Source organism: Ursus arctos, unplaced genomic scaffold (assembly GCF_023065955.2).
Source record: "Ursus arctos isolate Adak ecotype North America unplaced genomic scaffold, UrsArc2.0 scaffold_1, whole genome shotgun sequence".
NCBI classification, from domain to species: Eukaryota; Metazoa; Chordata; class Mammalia; order Carnivora; family Ursidae; genus Ursus; species Ursus arctos.
This window is the reverse complement of record NW_026622763.1, coordinates 76,517,205-76,537,301: the sequence shown is the minus strand read 5'-3', so window position 1 is coordinate 76,537,301 and position 20,097 is coordinate 76,517,205. Positions and strand designations below refer to the sequence as shown.

Below are 20,097 nucleotides of genomic sequence, written 5' to 3'. Positions count from 1 at the left end.
AAATGTTCAAAATCATTAGCCATCAGGGAAATTCAAATCAAAACCACACTGAGATACCACCTTACGCCAGTTAGAATGGCAAAAATTGACAAGGCAAGAAACAACGATTGCTGGAGAGGATGTGGAGAAAGGGGATCCCTCTTACACTGTTGGTGGGAATGCAAGTTGGTACAGCCACTCTGGAAAACCGTGTGGAGGTCCCTTAAAAAGTTAAAAATTGAGCTACCCTATGATCCAGCAAACTGCACTACTAGGTATTTACCCCAAAGATACAGACGTAGTGAAGAGAAGGGCTATATGCACCCCAATGATCATAGCAGCATTGTCCACAATAGCTAAATTATGGAAGGAGCCGAGATGCCCTTCAACAGATTTCTGGATTAAGAAGATGTGGGCCATATATACAATGGAATATTACTCAGCCATCAGATAGAACGATTACCCAACATTTGCACCAACATGGACGGGACTGGAGTTGATTATGCTAAGTGAAATAAGTCAAGCAGAGAAAGACAATTATCATACGGTTTCACTTATTTATGGAACATAAATAGCAGGAATCGAAGAATGAAGGGGGGGTAAACAAAAGGGGGAATGAACCGTAACAGACTATGGACTCTGGAAAACAAACTGAGGGCTTCAGAGGGGAGGGGGTGGGGGATTGGGATAGGCCGGTGATGGGTATTAAGGAGGGCACATATTGTATGGTGCACTGGGTGTTATACGCAAGTAATGAATCATGGAACACTACATCAAAAACTAAGGATATACCGTATGGTGAATAACATAACATAATAAAAAATTCTTTAAGAAAAAAAACAAAAAACAACAACACAAAAAACATATATGCACCCCTATGTTTACTGCAGCATTTACAATAGCCAAAATATGGATGCAACCCAAGTGTCCACCGATAGATGAATGGCTAAAGATTTGGTATACATACCCAATACAATATTATTCAGTCATAAGAAATAATGAAGTCCTGCCATTTGCAACACTGATGGATCTAGAGGGAATGATACTAAGTGAAATATAAGAAACAGAACAAATGAACAAAGAAGAAGACACAAACAAAAAACCAAATTTAATACAGAGAACAAATTGGTGTTTAACAGAGTGGTAGTGGGGAAGGAGTGGAGAGAGGTGAAATAATAAAGGGGATTAAGAGCACACTTATCATGATGAACACTGAGTAATGTATAGAATTGCTGAATCACTATCTTGTACACTTGAAACTAATATAACACTTAAAGTATACTGGAATTTTAAAAAAACTCATGGCAGGGTCCTTGTTCCTATTAAACTTTTTAGTAACCCTAAAAATTCAGTGACTCTGTTTACTGAATAATCTGCAAGGGTAATTTTTAAAACATCAATAAAATACTTATAAATTAAGCTAATTAAGGAAGTGAAAGAGTTGTACAATGAAAACTATAAAACATTGCTAATAGAAATTAAGGAAGACCTAAATAAATGGAAATATATTTCATGTTCATTAATTGGAAGACTTAGTATTGTTAAAAGCTCAAGGGACCCTGAATAATTCAAATAATATTTAAAAAAAAGAACAAAATTGGAGGACTCACTCTTCCTGATTTTGAAACCTATTACAAAGCAATGGTAAACAAAACAGCATGGCACTGAAATAAAGACAGAAATATAGACCAAGGAAGAGAATAGAGAGCCTAGAAATAAACTGTCACATATATGGTCAAATGGCATTTCATGGGGGTGTCAAGACAATTCAATAAAGCAAGGACAGTATATTCAGCAAATGGTGCTAGGAAAAGTGTATATCCACATGCAGAAGAATGAAGACGGACTCATCAAACACCACATACAAAAATTAACTCAAAATGGATCAAGGACCTAAATTAAATACCTAAAACAATAAAACTCTTAGAAGAAAACATAGGACAAAAGCTTTATAATATCGGATTCGGAGATGATTTCTTGGATATAATAGCAAAGGTATAAGGAACAGAAGAGAAACAGAAAAAGTAGACTTCATGTAAATTTTTAAATTTTGTGCATCAAAAAATACTATCAACAAGTTAAAAGGCAATTCACAGAATGGGAGAAAACATTTATAAATATCTGCTAAGGTGTTAATATTCAGAATATATACAGAACACCTAAAACTCAACTATAAAAAAACAAACAACCCAATTAAAAAAAGAACAAAGGACTTGAATAGACATTTCTACGTAGAAGACATACGAGTGGCCAAAAAGCACATGAAAAGATTCTCAACATCACTAGTCATTAGGGAAATGTCAAAATTATAATGAGGCATCATCTCACACCCATTAGGTTGGCTACTATCAAAAAACAGAAAATAAAGAAGTGTTCGCTAGGTTGTAGAGAAACTGGAATTCTTGTGCACTACTGGTGGGAATACAAAATGGTATAGCCAATGTGGAAAACATTATGGTAGTTTCCCCCCAAATTAAAATAGCACTACCATATGATGCAGTAATTCCACTTCTGGGTATACCCAAAGAACTGAAATCAGGTCTCGAAGAGATATTTGCACACCCATGTTCGTAGCAGCATTATTCACAATAGCCACAAAGTGAAAGCAACCCAAGTGTCCATCAACAGATGAATGGATAAGCAAAATGTGGTATATACATACAATGGAACATTTTTAGCCTTAAAAAAATAAGAAAATTCTGCAATATGCTGCAACACAAATGAACCTTGAGGACATTAAATGAAATATAACTCAGTCACAAAAAGACAAACACAGTATGAGTCCACTCATATAAGGTACTTAGAGTAGTCAGAAAATCATAGAAAGTAGAATGGTGGTTGACAGAAACTAGGGAGGGAGGGAGAATGGGGAGCTTTGTTTAATGGATACAGTTTCAGTTTTACAAGATGAAAAGAGTTACAGAGATGCATGGTGGTGACAGCTGCACAACACTATGAATGTACTTGATACCACTGAACTGTACACTTAAAAATGGCTAAAATGGTAAATTTTATGTTATGTATATTTTAGCACAAGGCCAAACAAAACAAAACAGACACACACACACACACACACACAGGCAGAAGCACCTGTGGAAGTTTCCTGAAGTTTAAGACCTCTCTCTTGACAATAGCAAGGGGACAACAGCAGACACTTTACCTCAATCTGAAGGGTAATACTTGAATGAAAACCAGGATTGGATAATATATTCTATTTCACAAAAGGGCAGAAGACTAAAAGACTTTAGAATATTAGTGAGTAAAAAGTAAAATGAGAAAAATGAAGACAACTGAATATAGGATCAAGATTAACTTATAAACAGGAACAACTGGGATTACCTTATTTTGTAGGAAACAAGGCATTTGCAAGGCAGGTTCTGTTTTGTAGTAAGAATTGCAGAATAAAGTAAGGATTAAGGAAGCGAGGACCCCAGAGAAATACTGATTCCCAAGCATGTTTTTTAAAATATTACTTAATGTATCAGACATTGCCCAGGGGAAATACAGATGAAAAAGACAGGATGCCTATTTTATGGGACTCATGTTAGAGAGACAAGTACATCAATCATTATGAGATAATATAATAAATACCATTTTCTGGGAATGTCTAAGATTTGTAGGAGCATAATGAAACAAAAAGTACAAGAGGAAAGGCTTCAGAGCTGTGATATTTGAGCCAACTCTTCATGAATGAGGAGAAATTTGGAGGCAGAAAAAGAAGGATATTTCAATTAGAAAAAAAGAGTATATGCTAAGACTCAGTAGCAAGAAATGAAACTCAAAAATTAGACCTATTCCACACCAGTAAGAGTCCTTATACTATACTAAGAAGTTTAGGCTTTATCCCATAGGCTGTAGGAAACCGATGAAAGTTTTAAAGCTGGAAAGTGACACAAACACAGGTGTGAATTCTGATCTGAGTGTGAGAGGAGGTTTATCCAGGACACTAGAGGCAATGTGTCTACCTGCAATCGTCCAGGTAAGAAATGATGAGATTTGGGGGCGCCTGGGTGGCACAGAGGTTGGGCGCCTGCCTTCAGCTCAGGGCGTGATCCCGGCGTTATGGGATCGAGCCCCACATCAGGCTCCTCTGCTGGGAGCCTGCTCTTCCTCTCCCACTCCCCCTGCTTGTGTTCCCTCTCTCGCTGGCTTTCTCTATCTCTGTCAAATAAATAAATAAAATCTTTGGAAAAAAAAAAAAAAGAAATGATGAGATTTGGGTAGTAGCAGTGATGGGGTGAAGGAGGGTATGCACTCAATGGCATTTTAGAGACAGATACAAAAGACTTGTGTATAACTAGATGTGGTGGGTACAGGCATGTGTCAGCATAACTTCAAAGTTTCTAGTTAGGGTTACTTAGTAAATGGGTTTTCATTAGCCAAAGAAAGAAATACAAGGGGTCAGAGAAGTTTGATAGATTAAGGTTTCACTCAAACGCAAAGAGATGCCTTTGAAAAGTCTAATTAGAGGCATTCTATAGACACTTCAAGTGCCCAGGAAAGATTGTGGGGTTATAGCTAAAAATCTGAGAATCACCAGTCCTGCTTGATGGCAGAGTCTCCTCATAACCTGAAGGAAAACCTGAGGTAGCTACAGGACAGTCTGAAATCTGAGCAACTGAAGCCTAGGAACAGGTGCTGCTTAGGGGGACCCTGTTTAGGCAGAAGAGGTCAACTGCAGACTTCTGGAGAATAACAGAAGTAGAGGAAGAAGACACAGTAAAAGATACTATAAAGGAAAAGAGATATGGAAGAACCAGGAATTACATTCTGTACCATGATACTACAGAAAGCAAAGGAGGAATATTAATTGTACTTAACCATTTTCTTACCAAGTGTTGATGGATACTGGTTTCAGACTGTTTTTCAGGTCTGAGTGATTCAACTTGTGTTCGTGAAGTGCAGAAACAATCCTGGAAATTCAGAAATGCATTAAATAAGTGAAAAATAAGTCACAAGATAAGTAGGGGTGATATGTGGATACAAAGGTCTGGTGACTGGGGTGAGGAACAGAAAGGACAGCACGCAGGAACCTGGAATTGCCAGGATTCATACCATGGAGGTACTCAGTATGGGAGAGAAGGGAGAAGCAGCTGGGTATGAAGAACACAAATTTCATATCTGGTATAACTGACTTGGCACTATCTCTGATCCTTATCCTATCCTTTGGAAGTCATAATATCAATTCATTTTCACTGCTGGTGTTAATTTTTAACCCTTTCATCATCTTTGAAGTTTTGTTTTGAATATTTAGCTAAAGATTATTCTGCTGTACTCACTATAATCAATTTTATTTTAATCCTCAGATTCTTTGTTTCTTAAATGTAGGAACCATGTTTATCCACATTAAACTACACAATGAGTGCATCTGGAACCAATTTTGTTTCTTAAGGTGATAAACATCTCACTTCAACTGAAAGCAAATTAAAAGTAAGAGACTTGGGGCACCTGGGTGGCTCAGTCTGATTAAGTGTCTGCCTTTGGCTCAGATAATGATCCCAGGGTTCTGGGATCGAGCCCCATGTCTCCCGCTCAGTGGAGAGTCTGCTTCTCCCTCTGCTCCTGCTTGCTCTTTCTCAAATAAATAAATAAATAAATAAGCATCTTAAAAAAAAAAAAAGTAGGAGACTTGTTCTACTATCACAATTTACATCTTCCTGCACTTTAACCCGTGGTCCTACAATCATATTGCCAATAAGGAAATGTAACACCTCTATGTGATTTATCAGGTGGGGTAAAGCTGACCTTATTCTAGGAAGAAAAGGTGTGTCAAAAGTATAAACAAATTGTATGAAAGAGACTTTTATAATAAATTTTTTGAAACATCTCATGAACATCTATTTGTATATGAACAGTAAAGTACTAATATCAAATAAGTCTTCAAGATAAGCTCTCCCATGTCTACCTAACACTTTGTAGTCACTTAAAAGTAATCACACTTCCTTTCATTTAAAATAATGCCAAAATTTCTCACTAGTCTAACCAGTCATTTTTTTAGCCTAAATTACTGATTATTTTAAGATGAATTCCTGCAGTTTGTATATCTTATCAATCTTACCACAATAATTTGATCTAAATCTCCACTGTCTTATGTAAAACTCACCCCAGAAGAACAGAAGCTTACAATACCATGATAGCTATAGAATCATTTCCTTTGCAAAGTTTCTATTGGTTTGTCTAGAGTGAATAAAATGACCAATAAAAGTTTTTGAAGATGTGTATTACTATTGCTCATAGTGGTTGAAAATAACCACCAGTTGTATTACTATTGCTCATAGTGGTTGAAAATAACCACCAGTTAGGTCACTTACATATTGTATTTGATATTTACATACATTTTGTAACATTTACTCTGAGTCTTTCACAATAGTCGTTAATACCATTGTACAGAAAAGAGTTAACATAGCAGGCCTAAAACTGCTATCCTTACAAAAGGCTTGCTTGCAAAGTTGACCTTTGGCTGGTATCTGGGAACTTGGATTTTGGGAGGGTTCCCACCTTTCCCTGGTAAGAACAGATCATGTGCTTAAACTGTGTAAACAATATGGTTTCTGCCGAATTACTGGTTTTTTCCTGGAAGTCTGGAATTTGTTACCTGTTAGCAGAAGGTACCTACATGATCAATCCCCAATAAAAAGCCTGAGAATGAGTTTCTAATGAGCTTCCTTGGTAGACAACATTTTACACATGTTGTCATTACCCTGGGAGATAAGCACATCCTATGTGACTCCACTGGGAGAGGATTCTTGGAAGTTTGAGCCAGGTTTCCTCTGAACTTTACTCCATGTACCCTTTTCCCTTGCTGATTTTGCTTTGTGTTCTCTGGCTATGATAAATCTTAGTTATGACTACATGACTAAGTTTTGCAAGTCCCAGCAACCTGGAGGTAGTCTTGGGGGAACCTCTAATACGGTTATCAAAATATAGTCACACATAAAAAAGTCTTTCTAAAAAATGTCCATCACTTTTTTTTGATGGAAGAAAAGTTAACTTAAGACATATTGGGCATATTTTTAGAGACGCCAGGGTGGCGCAGTCATTGAGCGTCTGACTCAGGTTTCAGCTCAGCATCTGTGGGATTGAGCCCTGTGGTCTCAGCATCTGTGGGATTGAGCCCTGTGATGGGTTCCACACTCAGCTCGCAGTCTGCTTAAGACTCTCTCTCCCTCTGCCCTTCCCCGCTGTGCACACACACACACTCTCTCTAAAGTAAATAAATAAATCTTAAAAAGAAGAAGAAGAAGAAGACATATTGGGCATATTTTTTAAGCTTATATTGACCCTAATTTATTGTCAAAATAAGAGTAGTGAACAATGTTTTTGGTTTATAGAAATATAGAAAACATTTCATAAAATAATACAGACCTCCATTTCATTATCTTTATATAAGAATTTTCACAGTTCAAAAAAGTGATCGCTAATGTGAAGACAGCTAAAATCAGCCATTATAGCAAAATGTTTTTGTTGACCTCTCCTAAAAAAATGTTAGCATGTCCATTAGCTGCCCAAGTTATAAAACTCATAAAAAAACATTCATAGCTTACCCTTCAAAACATTTTTTATATCCACACTGAATGAATTAGATGCTGGTGAATAATAGCTCATGAAAAATACACATATTAAGGTCTTTTAGGCAGCACAAATGATTTAAAACCATCCAGAAACCTCCCCAAAATATTTTTAATGTAATTTTTTAATCCACTACCATAATAGCCAAATGAAAAGAAGTTATACCTAAAAGAGAATCTAAAGGAAAATATCTTACTTATGCTGCTCCTTTGAAAACATCATTTCTTAGCTCTCCAACAGAGCATAAAACTTGAATGGGGAGAAATCCTTCATAAGTATAAACCTCAACTTTATCTCAGTTGTACAAATACCTCATTTAGGAAAATATTCAAAGAATACTAAATATTTCATCATTACAGGAAGTATATAATTAAAAGTAAAATTATTAACTGAATAAATTTAAATCACCCATTAAGTTCTATTATTTTTCACAAAACCCATAATTATAGAATAGAATAAATTTTTTTTTCCAAAATCCAGAAGCCCTGGGAATCCACACAGTCCTCTAAATCTCAGGATCTTCATCTATCAAATGCCCTTTTACATCTCATCCAATTTACAAACTGACATAAAATTGTTAATCTTAAGTAATCCTTTAGAACAGGGGTCCACAAACTATATGGTCAGTCTGACCCACTACCTGTTTTAGTGAATAAGGTTTTACTTGAACACTAACACACTCATTTTCATGCCTTTACATATTGTCTACGACTGCTTTCACATAACAACCGAAGAGTAATTTATTATAGAGACCACATAGCACACAAATACTATCTGACCCTTTACAGAGAGTATTTGTTCATCTCTGCATTAGAAAATGAGGTGGATATTTCATAACAACTTTCCAGATAGATAAGGCTCCCCACCTTTTTTTTTTTTAAGGTTTTATTTTTATGTAATGTCTACACCCAACATGGGGCTTGAACTTACAACCCTGAGATCAAGAGTCACATACTCTACTGACTGAGACAGTCAGGAGTCCCTAAAGTGCCCCCTATTAAGTAGAAAAGCTTTACTTTAAAAATAAATGCATTCTGTATTTTCCATATACCAAACAAATCATACAATAAATCCAACAAATGCATTCTGTATTTCCTCACTTCATAGTTCTGCCTCTCAGACTTGGCAAATGATGCAGTGGATTGACAGATAGGAGTTTGAGCCCTGGCAATTCTTTGCCATCTTGGGCCACTCAAAATAAGCATTAAGCCACCTGCCCTGCCAATCACTCATAATTTTGAAGACTGAAAGAGATATAATATATGAAAGTATTAATAAACTGCAAATCATCATACAAATGCACCCATCACTTTTTAAAACATCACTACTTTAATAAAGTCAGATACGGTATTATGTTCTATTCAAGACATGATGAAAGACCTAAAACTACTTAACCTAAATAATATTTTCTATAGATTGAATATTTTTTTTTAAGATTTTTTTTTTAATGTGACAGAGAGCCAGCCAGCGAGAGAGGGAACACAGCAGGGGAGTGGGAGAGGAAGAAGCAGGCTCCAAGCAGAGGAGCCTGATGTGGGACTCAATCCCGGAACGCCAGGATCACGCCCTGAGCCGAAGGCAGACGCTTAACAACTGTGCTACCCAGGCGGCCCAGATTGAATATTTTTTACCATATGATGCCTGGTTCTCAATCTAGATCTATACAGCATATTATACATTGATCAAATGTTTTTTGTCTTGTTGTTAAAAGGCTTATTTTTAATATTATTTTGCTTGCCTTTGATCTAATGGGAATTTGTAAAAGGGATTTTTTGAAAAATTTAAGGATAAGGCATAGCTAACTAGATGGGAGAGGCATATATCTAAGTACAGTATGTGTATGAAAACAAGTGGGTATGGGACAAAGAAAAATAATAATGAATATATCAGAAAAGTAAAGGAGAAGCTCTTTTTTAAAGCAACAAAAACTCAATGAGAATTTAACTCATTTTTTTAAGACCAGAAGCCATTCAGGTCAAAATTACATCTCAGCATAACAATATCCCATCAGAATATGCCTTCAGTTATGGCTCTGCACTAATATCTAACTACTCTGATGGCACAAAATTAGATCTATGCTTTTTTTTATTCAGATTTCTTTATTTATGCTATTTCATTTTACAGATTTTAATTATTTGAGAGAGAGAGAGAGAGAGAGAGCACAGAGGGAGAATGAGAGGGAGAAGCAGACTCCCCACTAAGCAGAGTGCCTAATGTGGGACTTGATCCCAGGACCCTTAGATCATAACCTGACCCGAAGGCAGACACTTAACCACCTGAGCCACCCAAGTACCCCTTATTTGTCTGAGAGAGACTGACAGAGAGAGCACGCGCACGGAGGGGGAGGGGGAGAGAGAATCCCAAGCTGACTCCTTGCTGAGCACGGAGCCTGAGATCATGACCTGAGCCAAAAACCAAGAGTCAGAGACTTAACCAACTGTGCCACCCAGGTGCCCCAAAATTAAATCTATGTTAACACAAACTTACCAAGAGAGACATTGAATCGTTTTAGTTCACAGAAAGTATCAAAAATCCATCTACTCCAAAAAAGATTTTTGCTTTATCTTCAAGATGAAGAAATATCCTATCATAAAAAACAAAAGCAAAATAATTTAGATTTACATAAAAGTTCTTACTTGCTATAAACCCATATGATATTTAGGCAGCTATTCTTTGACACAAGGTCTAGAGGCATTTTTGAAAAGTGTCTTTACTGAGCAATTCCTGTTTACAGAACACTATTTGGGATCTGACATCACAACAGAAAGACAGAGTTAAGTTGAAGGGAGATTCTGAGTATTTCCAAAGACCAATATACCTGCATCTCTCCTTCCCTATCTTTTCTGTTCTTTTTTTTTTTTTTAAGAAGCTTAAGCAAATGTGAAAGCAATACAAAAATCAATGTTGGACCCACTTACAAATATACCCCAATAATTTTCGATGATTTCAGGTATGAGTAAATGTTGAAGGTTCCAAAGCTTCCTGATGGGATTAATTACCTATTAAATCATTTGGGGTCCATGACCGGCAAATTTGGGAAAAAATCTGGATTAGTAACACACTAGAAATAACATTTTCTTATTGCCATGGTTTTTTTTTTTTTACGATTTTATTTATTTATTTGAGATAGAGCGTGCACAAGTAGGGGGAGGGGCAGAGGGCGAGGGAGAGGCGGACACCCCACTCCACACCCAGCAGGGAGCCAGACTCAGCTCCATCTCAGGACGCAGGGATCATGACCTGAGCCAAAAGCAGATGTTTAACCCACTGAGCCACCCTGGCACCACTCATTGTCATGTGTTTTTAAAAAAGAAATTTCTTTTCAGTTTTCACATAAAAATATTTTCTGTAGGCTGAATATTTTTTACCTTATGATTCTTAGGTCTCAGTTATACTCTTCATAGAATTTGACAAATATGAAAGATATGAAGATTATACAAATAATTCCTTTCCACTTTCACTAGCATAGTATTAATCTCAACAGTTTATGAAGACACTGTAACAGATTCAGAAGTTTAAAATAGCAACTTCCTCAGATTCAAGGAACTACAAAGGCACTACCAAAACTTTCCAGATTTTTTCCTAACGGAAAAGGTGGCAATGTTCTAAATTTTCTAGTGCTGGGTGTTTCGTTATACCCAACCAATATCATCTCTTTCTTCTTAATTGTGGCTTATTATTTCATTTTAATGAAATCTCCAAGTTTAATCAAGGTATCTGCAAATATCTAAGCTAAATGAAAAAGAAAAGGAAGATTTTGTAAAAAATAGATATTATAGCGCAGCATCCAATTTTACTGCTAAGGAAAGACATGAATTTATTCAGGATATTTACTACAAACCAAAAGTAGAGAACAGAAGGAAGAAAAACCTGAAAAGGTGTGATTATTTTGTCACCTGCTATTCATTATCATCAATTTAAGACAGTGGCATTTGCTGTATTACAAAAGGGGGACAGCAATACCTGCCCTGCCCACCTTCCAGGGTGACTGAGATCAAGTGAGATACTTCATCTGAAAGGGCTCATAACTACCAAACACTGTACCAATGCAAGAGCTTGAGTGGAAGCTCTGAAAGGTACAAATATCAGTGGTGGCAGCTCAAAAAGGTAAGGCTCATTTGGAAAGCAAGTTGGCAATGTTTCAATTACCATGAAAATACTCATACCTTTTGATCCAGTAAAATTCTCACTTCCCATAATCAACTCCAAGGAAATGTCCAAATAAATGCAGAAACCATACACACGTAGAAAGTCATTACACTGTTAATCTGAAGCAGCCAAGTTATTCATTCCACACGTTTAATGAATGGCTACCATGGTCAGGCAGTGGGGACACTCACTGGTGATCAGGGCAGACAAGGCCCTGAATACTTGCAGTTTACATTCCCACAAATAGGAAGATTAGGGATGGTGTGATTAACTCAGTTTTCTGGTTATCAGGATTTTGTTTCTTTTTCCACTTCATATCAGTAAGTTCTTATATAACAAAAAACTTTAAATTCCAATCCATTACCTGTATTTCTGAAAAACTCAGAAGAAACTGACATGATTTTTGAGAATTGCTAGTCCTAAAGCAGTTGTCCCACTGGGGTGATTTAATCCCACAGATTTCTACTTTAGATACGCCAGAAGATTAAGAGATAATTTTACAAGACATTTTGAGGTCAAGGCAGCAGCTGCACCTGGTGAAGAATGGTGGTGGGGTGGAACGGTTAGATTCACCGTCATAATTTCCTCCTGCATGCCCTTTCACTAGATATGAATATAAATCCTTTTTTTTTTTTAAGATTTTATTTATTTATTTGACAGGGACAGCCAGCGACAGAGGGAACACAAGCTGGGGGAGTGGGAGAGGAAGAAGCAGGCTTCCAGCAGAGGAGCCTGATGTGGGGCTCGATCCCATAACGCCAGGATCACGCCCTGAGCGAAGGCAGAGGCTTAACGACTGCGCTACCCAGGTGCCCCAAATATAAATTCTTTTTAAAGAAATCATACTTGAGACCTATATTTTAAAATATATTACATCAGTGTGGTCCCTTGCATTTGTATCTAACAAGCTAATTAGGGTAAAGCTTTATAAATAATTTAAATTTGCCATTGTAGAATGGTTCGTCCAAAGTCTTTAATATCAAAGGTTAAAAATTTCTGTGAAAATCATAGGGCGCATTCATTTACAGAACTCGGATTTTGAGTTAATTTAGGCATCCAACAGAGGCTATTGTTACAGGCGATGAAAAAAAAAATACCACACCGATTTAACTCTGCTGAGCCTTACAATTACCGTAATTTTCAAAGGTATCTTGAGAAGCCATAAAATTTTTAAAATTATAGCGACGCACAACTCCGTAAGATTTTCCAAACTTAGTATCGTGACTCATGCTTTCAAAAAATATTTACTGAGTGCCTACTGTGCGCCAGACGGACTCAGTGCTAGGCAGACGCTGTGTCACAAAATCCTGACCAAGTTTTGAGGAAAAATGTATTTGACACAACAAACCCACGAGGAAAAAACACAACGCTGAATTTAAATATTGAGAACACAACGAAGTTGGGCGTTTAATTTTGCAAGAAGTTCCTTCCTAGTCCGGCTTTGGGGAATCGCGACAGCGAACTCGCCGAAGGTGGTACACAGAACCTCGGCCAGAGTGTGTCTTCTGTTTGGAAACTTCTCCAGGCTCGGGAGCGCTGCCAAAGGTGAGAAGGGGTGGGGGTGCGGAGAGAGCACTTCGGGCAGCTAGCGCCCTGCGCACCTGGCAAGCACCGCCTACTGCGAACACAGGTGCCTCCGCCACTGGGCGGCCCGGGGCTCAGGGGCCGCTCGCCAAGCCACGCCACGCCGGACTCCAGCCACCGTCCGCCCGCTGCCCGGGCTTGGGTTCGAGGCGCGGCGGCCAGTTCTAGCCTCGGGCTTGCCGAGCGTGCGCGGACCAAGCCGCGCTCCCTCACGTCCCCGACCCGGCCCTACACCTCCCCCTCCCCGGCCTGGCCTCCCCTCATTACCCTGGCGGCGACCAAGACCAGCGACTCTCCTCAGGCGGCCAACGGTGCGGGACTTGGCGGCCCCGGGAGCCCAGCCCGCCGAGGGGCACCGCGAGCGTACAAGACCCGCTCCCAGCGCGGGCCGCGGGACGCAGCAAGGCGGCGCGACCCAGACTGGGGCCGCAGGCCTGGAACTCTGCCCCAGCCCCAGGCAGTCAGCCCAGACTGGACTCGCCCCAGGGTCGCGGCCCCGCCTCCCGCCCCGGGGCCTGGCTGCTAGGGGGCGGGGTCTTCTAGCTCAGGGGCGGGACAAACGCGCTACAACTCCGAAGGGTGAGGGGGCGGACGGACAGGAAACCACATTTCCCGGCAGGTCGCGCGCTGGCGCCGTGAAGGCTGCTGGGAGAGTGGGTCTCCTTCGCTCTTCTCCAATGTGTGGGGCTGCTAGGGAGCCGACCTCGCTGCAAAACTGAAGTCGCCGAGTGATGATGTTGTGAAGTCGCTCCCCGTCCCCGCCACGCCCGGGCGGTTACTGGCAGCGGCGGCCGCTTCGGCTGCAGCTCTCAGGCTGCCACTGCTGTAGATCCTATTCCCTGAGGGACCGCGGGCGGAGAACGGAGGACATCGGACCATTCTTGTGAGTAACATTCCCGCGCGTGACTCGAACTTGCCCTTGCCAGCTTCTCCTGAAAGCAGAGGAGCCTCCACGTCCCGAGCTCCTCCCGGTCCTCGGGGGTCACGCGCGGACATCAGAACCGAAAGCTGGGTATCGCAGGCCTGGGTCTTCCCCGGGTCCCCGCCCCGCGGTGGGAAGTGATTTGTTTCCCAAGTGTGGGTGCGAAGTGATGGTCTCTGGGCTCTGGTCTCCGGGTTCATCCCCCTGCACCTCTAAGGATTGGCAGTATCTCATTTTCTGCCGGAGAGCATCCACCCGGATCCCCATCCCTGACGGATGTGCGGCTTTAGTGTCTGGAGTTAAACCTTAAGCCTCGGTCACCATCTGTGATGTGAGCGAAAGGAGAGGATGTTGCAAAGAGCTCTTTCTATGCTGAATTAGGCTTTTCTTGCGATTGATTTTGGGCCAGATACCATATATGCTTTAGAAGAAACGGTTAACTTTAGTTTCAAGCGTAAATAATAGATGTTGGCAGATGTCCTTTTTAGTACCAGCGTAAAGATAATCTCCCAAACCTTTAAGAGTTCTGGGTCATAATAATAATGGTGAAATCAGTTCATTGCCCACGAACCTTATGTTAAAACCTGCAGTTTCTGAGCCAGAAAAAAAAAAAGAAAACCGAAAGCAGTAACTTTTCACTGGAAAGTCATCAAGCTAAAATAGACCATGTAAATAAAATGACATGTATCCTTCCAGGTTTTTAAAAAATATATTTCAGGAAAATCTGTCCTGACCTTCATATCTTTGTTGTAGAATTGGAAGTCTGAGTTACAGTGATCTCCAAATAGCATGTTAATAGTGTTGACGTGACACTTCAGAACAAATTGTGAAGGACATTTGGTGGTGGGAAAGGGCAGAGATGAAGACACTTCATCATCTCAGCAGTTTTTCCAGCTTTCTATTTTTAAAATTAATGTTCAACAAGTCTCAGACATTGAGCAATCACATGTATGAAAGACAGTGTTTTGTTATTTTACAGGTTTTTATTCACATGTTGAAGGAGTCATAAGAAAGAACAAACATTTGATTACATTTGACCCTTGAACAACAGGGGAGTTAGGGGCACCAACCCCCTATACAGTTGAAAATCCATGTATAATTTTCGACACTCTAGAAACTTTACTAATAGACTGACCAGAAGCCTTATTGATAACATAAACAGTTGTTTAACATATTTTGCATTATGTGTATTACATGCTGTATTCTTACAATAAAGTAAAATGGAAAAAAGAAAATGTTAAGAAAATTATAAGGAAAAGAAAATACATTTACTGTACTGTATCAAAAAAAATCTGTATATATGTGGACCCTTACAGTTCAAACCCATGTTCAAATCAGCTGTACTTTCAGTCAGCCAGGCACACCAGACATGAGCTCCATATACGTTCACTCACTTAATCACTGTAATAACCCTGTTGTGCTAATCTGAGGCTCAAAGATTTTGCTTACATTACAAGTGGAGAGTCAAACCTAGAGCTGCCTTGTGTCAAAGTTACGGGTCAGGTAAGTTGTACCTACATTAGAAATTATTCACCTTAAAGTCTGGATGATTCAAAACTATTTTCCAGCATTATTTCCTAATACTGGTTCCTTATACACCTTGAATATCTAGAAGAAGTTCTGAGCGCCTGCTGTAGTACTTTTGAACAAAGTGTTCTCTCTGCTTGCCATTCCTGTACCCCATAGAGCTGCTCATTACAACCCCAAAAGCCTATTCCGAATCCACCTCAGTTTACTTGTGTAAGGCATGATAGGATTGGATTTTCATCTCGAAGGTCCTTTCTAGTTCAAAGGTTTAGTGATTCTACAATTGAAAATATGAGCCAAAGAATATTATTCTCCACTGGAAACTGGAAAACATGATTAACATCAATAGTCACAAAGAGCAGAAAAACTAGTTTCTTAAAAATTTTATATCAATACCCAAAATATGTTAAACACCAATATAAAGAATGAGACAAAAAGTAATATATTATTTCATGATTATTTTGAGCTCTTTATATTTTATCTGTAGCAGTTTTTGAAGCTCTTTAGTTACCATCTTGTTTAGTTGCTAAGAAATCTAAGGCATGAAAGTAATACATTTAAAATGACTTAGTAAATGAAGGGACTAAATTATTCATGGTTTCCAGTCTTAATTGCTCAGACCTGCAGTGTTCATGTAGTAATAGGAAACATTTATGTAATACTATGTGTTAAATACCTGTCTTAATGTTTTACCTATATTATCCTCACAGTAGCACTATGAAGTGTTTTTGTAGATAGGCAACTGAAGCAGAGGGTAAATTAACATACGCAAGGTCATTCATCTACTAAGTGGTGGAACTGGGTGTCAAATCCAGGCAAGGTCAGAATCTTTAACATTTACTGAGCCCTGGGGTTCCTGGGTGGCTCAGTTGGTTAAGCATCTGCCTTCGGTTCAGATCATGATCCCAGGGTCCTGGGATCAAGCCCCACATCAGGCTCCCTGCCAAGCAGGGAGCCTGCTTCTCCCCCTGCTTGTGCTCTTGCTCTTTCTCTCTCTCTCGAATAAAAAAAAAAATAAAATCTTTAAAAAAAAAAAAAACCAAAAACATTTACTGAGCACCTACTGTGAACCAACCCCACAATTGGGTGTTTTCATTATAATTAGATCATTTATCTGTACAACTACCTTAAATAGAATGTAAGTTCAGCATTTAGTGACTGCCCAAAGCTACAAAATAAGTAAATGGTTGAACCAAGATTTGAACCCACTCTTGCCTTTCTTCAAAGCTCTTCTTCTTTCTTCTATTTTCCCTTAATAATCAAATCTTTATTAAATACTTGATGGGCCAGACACAGTGCTAAGGATTTAGCCTCTGCTCTTAAGAAACACAGTCTGGGGGCGCCTGGGTGGTGCAGTCGTTAAGCATCTGCCTTCGGCTCAGGGCGTGATCCCAGTGTTCTGGGATCGAGCCCCACATCAGGCTCTTCCGCTGGGAGCCTGCTTTTTCCTCTCCCACTCCCTCTGCTTGTGTTCCCTCTCTCGCTGGCTGTCTCTGTCAAATAAATAAATAAAATCTTTAAAAAAAAAAACACACAGTCTGAAGAGAGAAAGACACAATTGTTATAGTGTATTAATAGGATAGCAGTATACAGAATGCAGCATACAGAGGTTCTGTAGGAACAGAGAGAAAGGGCAGTGTGAACTCTGCCTGTAGGGTGAGAAGGCTTGGTCCAGTCTTAGAAAAACAAATGGGAATTAGCCTGGGCAAAGAAAAGAAGGGGTTGTTTTGGGCTGAATTGTGCCCCACCAAAAGTTATATGTTAAAGTCCTAACCCCTATAACTTCAGAGTATGACTGTATTTGGAGATAGGGCCTTTGAGGAGGTGATTGACTTAAATGGGGCATTTAGGGTGGGTCGTATTCATTGTGACTGGTGTCTTTATAAAAAGAACTTTAGAAACAAAAAGAGACACCAAGGATGTGTGCACAGAGGAAAAAAATTATGTGAGAACACATTGAGAAGGTGGACATCTGCAAACCTCAGGAGAAACCAAGCCTGCCAACACTTTGATATTTGACTTCTAGCCTCCAGAACTGTGAGGAAATACATTTCTCTCGTTTAAGCTACTCAGTCTGTGGTATTTTGTTATAGCAATTCTAGCAAACTAATTCAGGGATGTTCTAGCAAATGGAATGACATACAAAAAGCCTTTGAGGTATGCCAGGTGATTAGGTTTCATGGTAAGAAGTGTTGAGAGATGAAGGTGGAGATTAGGCTGGGGCCGTATTAGGACAATTTTGTATGAAACACTAAGGAGCTGAACTTTATCCTAAAGGGGATGGCATGGAGAGGGTTTGTAGCAGAGGAAAAACATTGAATATTTATTTTAGAAAGACTACTCTGACCTTTGTGGAGGATGGATTAAAGGGGTTAAGACTGGAAGCAAGATCAATTAGGTAGAAGCTGAACTAAATACTTTCTCAGAATATTGAAATGTCAACTAAAACAGAACTATTGTTAACATAAGGGAGATTTTAAAGGCACAGCTAACCCTTAGGGCAAACACGGAGGATTTAGGAAGAATTTTTATGTACCTCTTTGTACCTAGAAACTGGCTTTACTTTTGACATTTTGCTTTCCATAAATAAATAAAGCATTACTCAACTATCACAGAATATTCAGTATTTTCCAACTAATAGACAATTTTATGGTGCTTACACTATTCTAAGCCAAGCCCTTTGACAACCTTATGAAATATCTACTATTACTATTTCCATTTTATACATAAAGATATCAAAGCACAGAGAAGTTAAGTAACTTGCCCATGGTTGCATAGCTAATGGCTGTGTTCGATTCAAACTCAAGCAGTCTGTCTTCAGAGTCTGTGCTCCTAGCCATTATACTACATGTTGCCATATATTATTTATCAAGATCTTCAACTACCTATGAAAGGAGGAGGGCGTAATACAAAAATAAATTGGGTATGTATGCTGTAGGGAGTATTAGTTTATCAGAGGAGATAAGGAATAATTATATGGTTAAAAATGTTTTAGAGAGAAGTGGAGAGTATTGGGAAGTAATCTTACTTCAAGTTGGGGCTTCTGGGAAATCTAGCATTGGGAAAAAGTGGCATTTGAACGGGGATGTGAAGAATGGCTACACTTTGAATATGTAGAAGGAGGGAGAGATATTAAAGATAGAAGAAATCACATGAACAAACTTACAGGATTGGGAATTTCCTGGTGTGTCTAGGGAGCTAGTAAATACAATCTTGTTTTGGCTAGGATATATTGTGTGGTTGGAGAATCCAGTTTGGGGGTCATGGGGACAACAAATGTCTGGGAAAGAGAGGTCTTATGGATTGAGGGGCAATGAAAATTGTGAGGTTTGAAGTCAGATGATTCAGGTATATGCCAGATGTAATTATCTTTTAGGAGAAGATAAAGTTCGTCTAGTCCCAACTTGTAAGTTAACAAGTCCTATCTTCACTGTCTCACAGATCCCTCTTATTGTTTCCATTCAACTCAATTATGCCTTTATTACAATAATCCAGGCATCATGTGATAAAAGTTTTAAATTATTTTTGTCTCTAATCTTTCCATCTTGAAATTTATCCTGTGTTCTGACTCCAGATTTATTTCTCAAATGTCACTTTTTTTGTTAAAGATTTTAAGTAATCTCTACCACAGCTAACGTGGGGCTCGAACTACAACCCTGAGATAAGAGTTCCATGCTGTATGGACTGAGTTAGTCAGGTGACCCTCAGATGTCACTTTTTATTTAGAAACTTGTTTCCTGTGGGATCAAGTTTAGACTTCTTAATCTGAACTTGTCAAGTTCAAAGCTCCAAGTAATTTCCCAGTAATCATTCCCACTTAAATTGGTCTGTATACTAATGCCAAACTGGCTCTGTCTGCTGTTTGCTCTGGGGCTTCTTTTTTTTTTCTTTGCCTTTTACCTACTGGATACTCCCCTTCTCACTATCCAAATATTTCCTTCCGTGGGAAACCCACTTAAATCTTACTCCTATGTGAAACCAGACCACTTAAGCTGAAAAGAGCTTTCCCTCCACCTGACTGTATAATTTAATACTCATTAAATATTTATTATCTGGTGGTGTTATCTTCTTCTCTGAGATATCCTAGACCATTAGATCTAAGATTTAATCTAGATTATGGAACTCATTAGAGCTCTCCCTAATAGATCTTAGATTTGTTAGATCTTTAATCTCCCTTAGGGCAGATTGTATATTGTTGTATGCCATTGTATACTACTTTTTAAAAAATCTCTTTTCAGTCTTTCAGTTTAATTCAAGAGGCATTTATTGAAAACTGTTCAATAAGCAGCTGATTGACCAGTTGTTAGCTCGGCCATTTTATTGAAATTTCTTATGTAACAGGCTTCTTAATATGTAATGTTCCTAGC

General features: G+C 39.0%; 2 protein-coding genes across 4 annotated transcripts in view; one reads left to right on the top strand and one right to left on the bottom strand.

Annotated features, from left to right (window-relative positions):
- The window catches only part of STRADB (STE20 related adaptor beta), a 39,818-nt gene extending 29,686 nt beyond the window's left edge, over positions 1 to 10,132 (bottom strand). For both annotated transcript variants that reach the window (XM_026492180.4, XM_057303959.1), the window contains exons 1-2: positions 10,036 to 10,132; positions 4,812 to 4,892 (exon numbers count right to left, since the gene is read on the bottom strand). In XM_026492180.4, coding sequence (XP_026347965.1) covers positions 4,812 to 4,892; positions 10,036 to 10,047 — 93 coding nt within the window. In that variant the 5' untranslated portion in view covers positions 10,048 to 10,132. The remainder of the gene's footprint in view (positions 1 to 4,811; positions 4,893 to 10,035) is intronic.
- Positions 10,133 to 13,903: 3,771 nt separating this feature from the next.
- Positions 13,904 to 20,097, top strand: part of TRAK2 (trafficking kinesin protein 2) — a 66,995-nt gene continuing 60,801 nt past the window's right edge. The window contains exon 1 of one of the 2 annotated variants that reach the window (XM_026492178.4): positions 13,904 to 14,164. The gene's annotated coding sequence lies outside the window, so the exon portion shown is untranslated. The remainder of the gene's footprint in view (positions 14,165 to 20,097) is intronic. The other variant, XM_026492179.4, reaches the window with a different exon arrangement.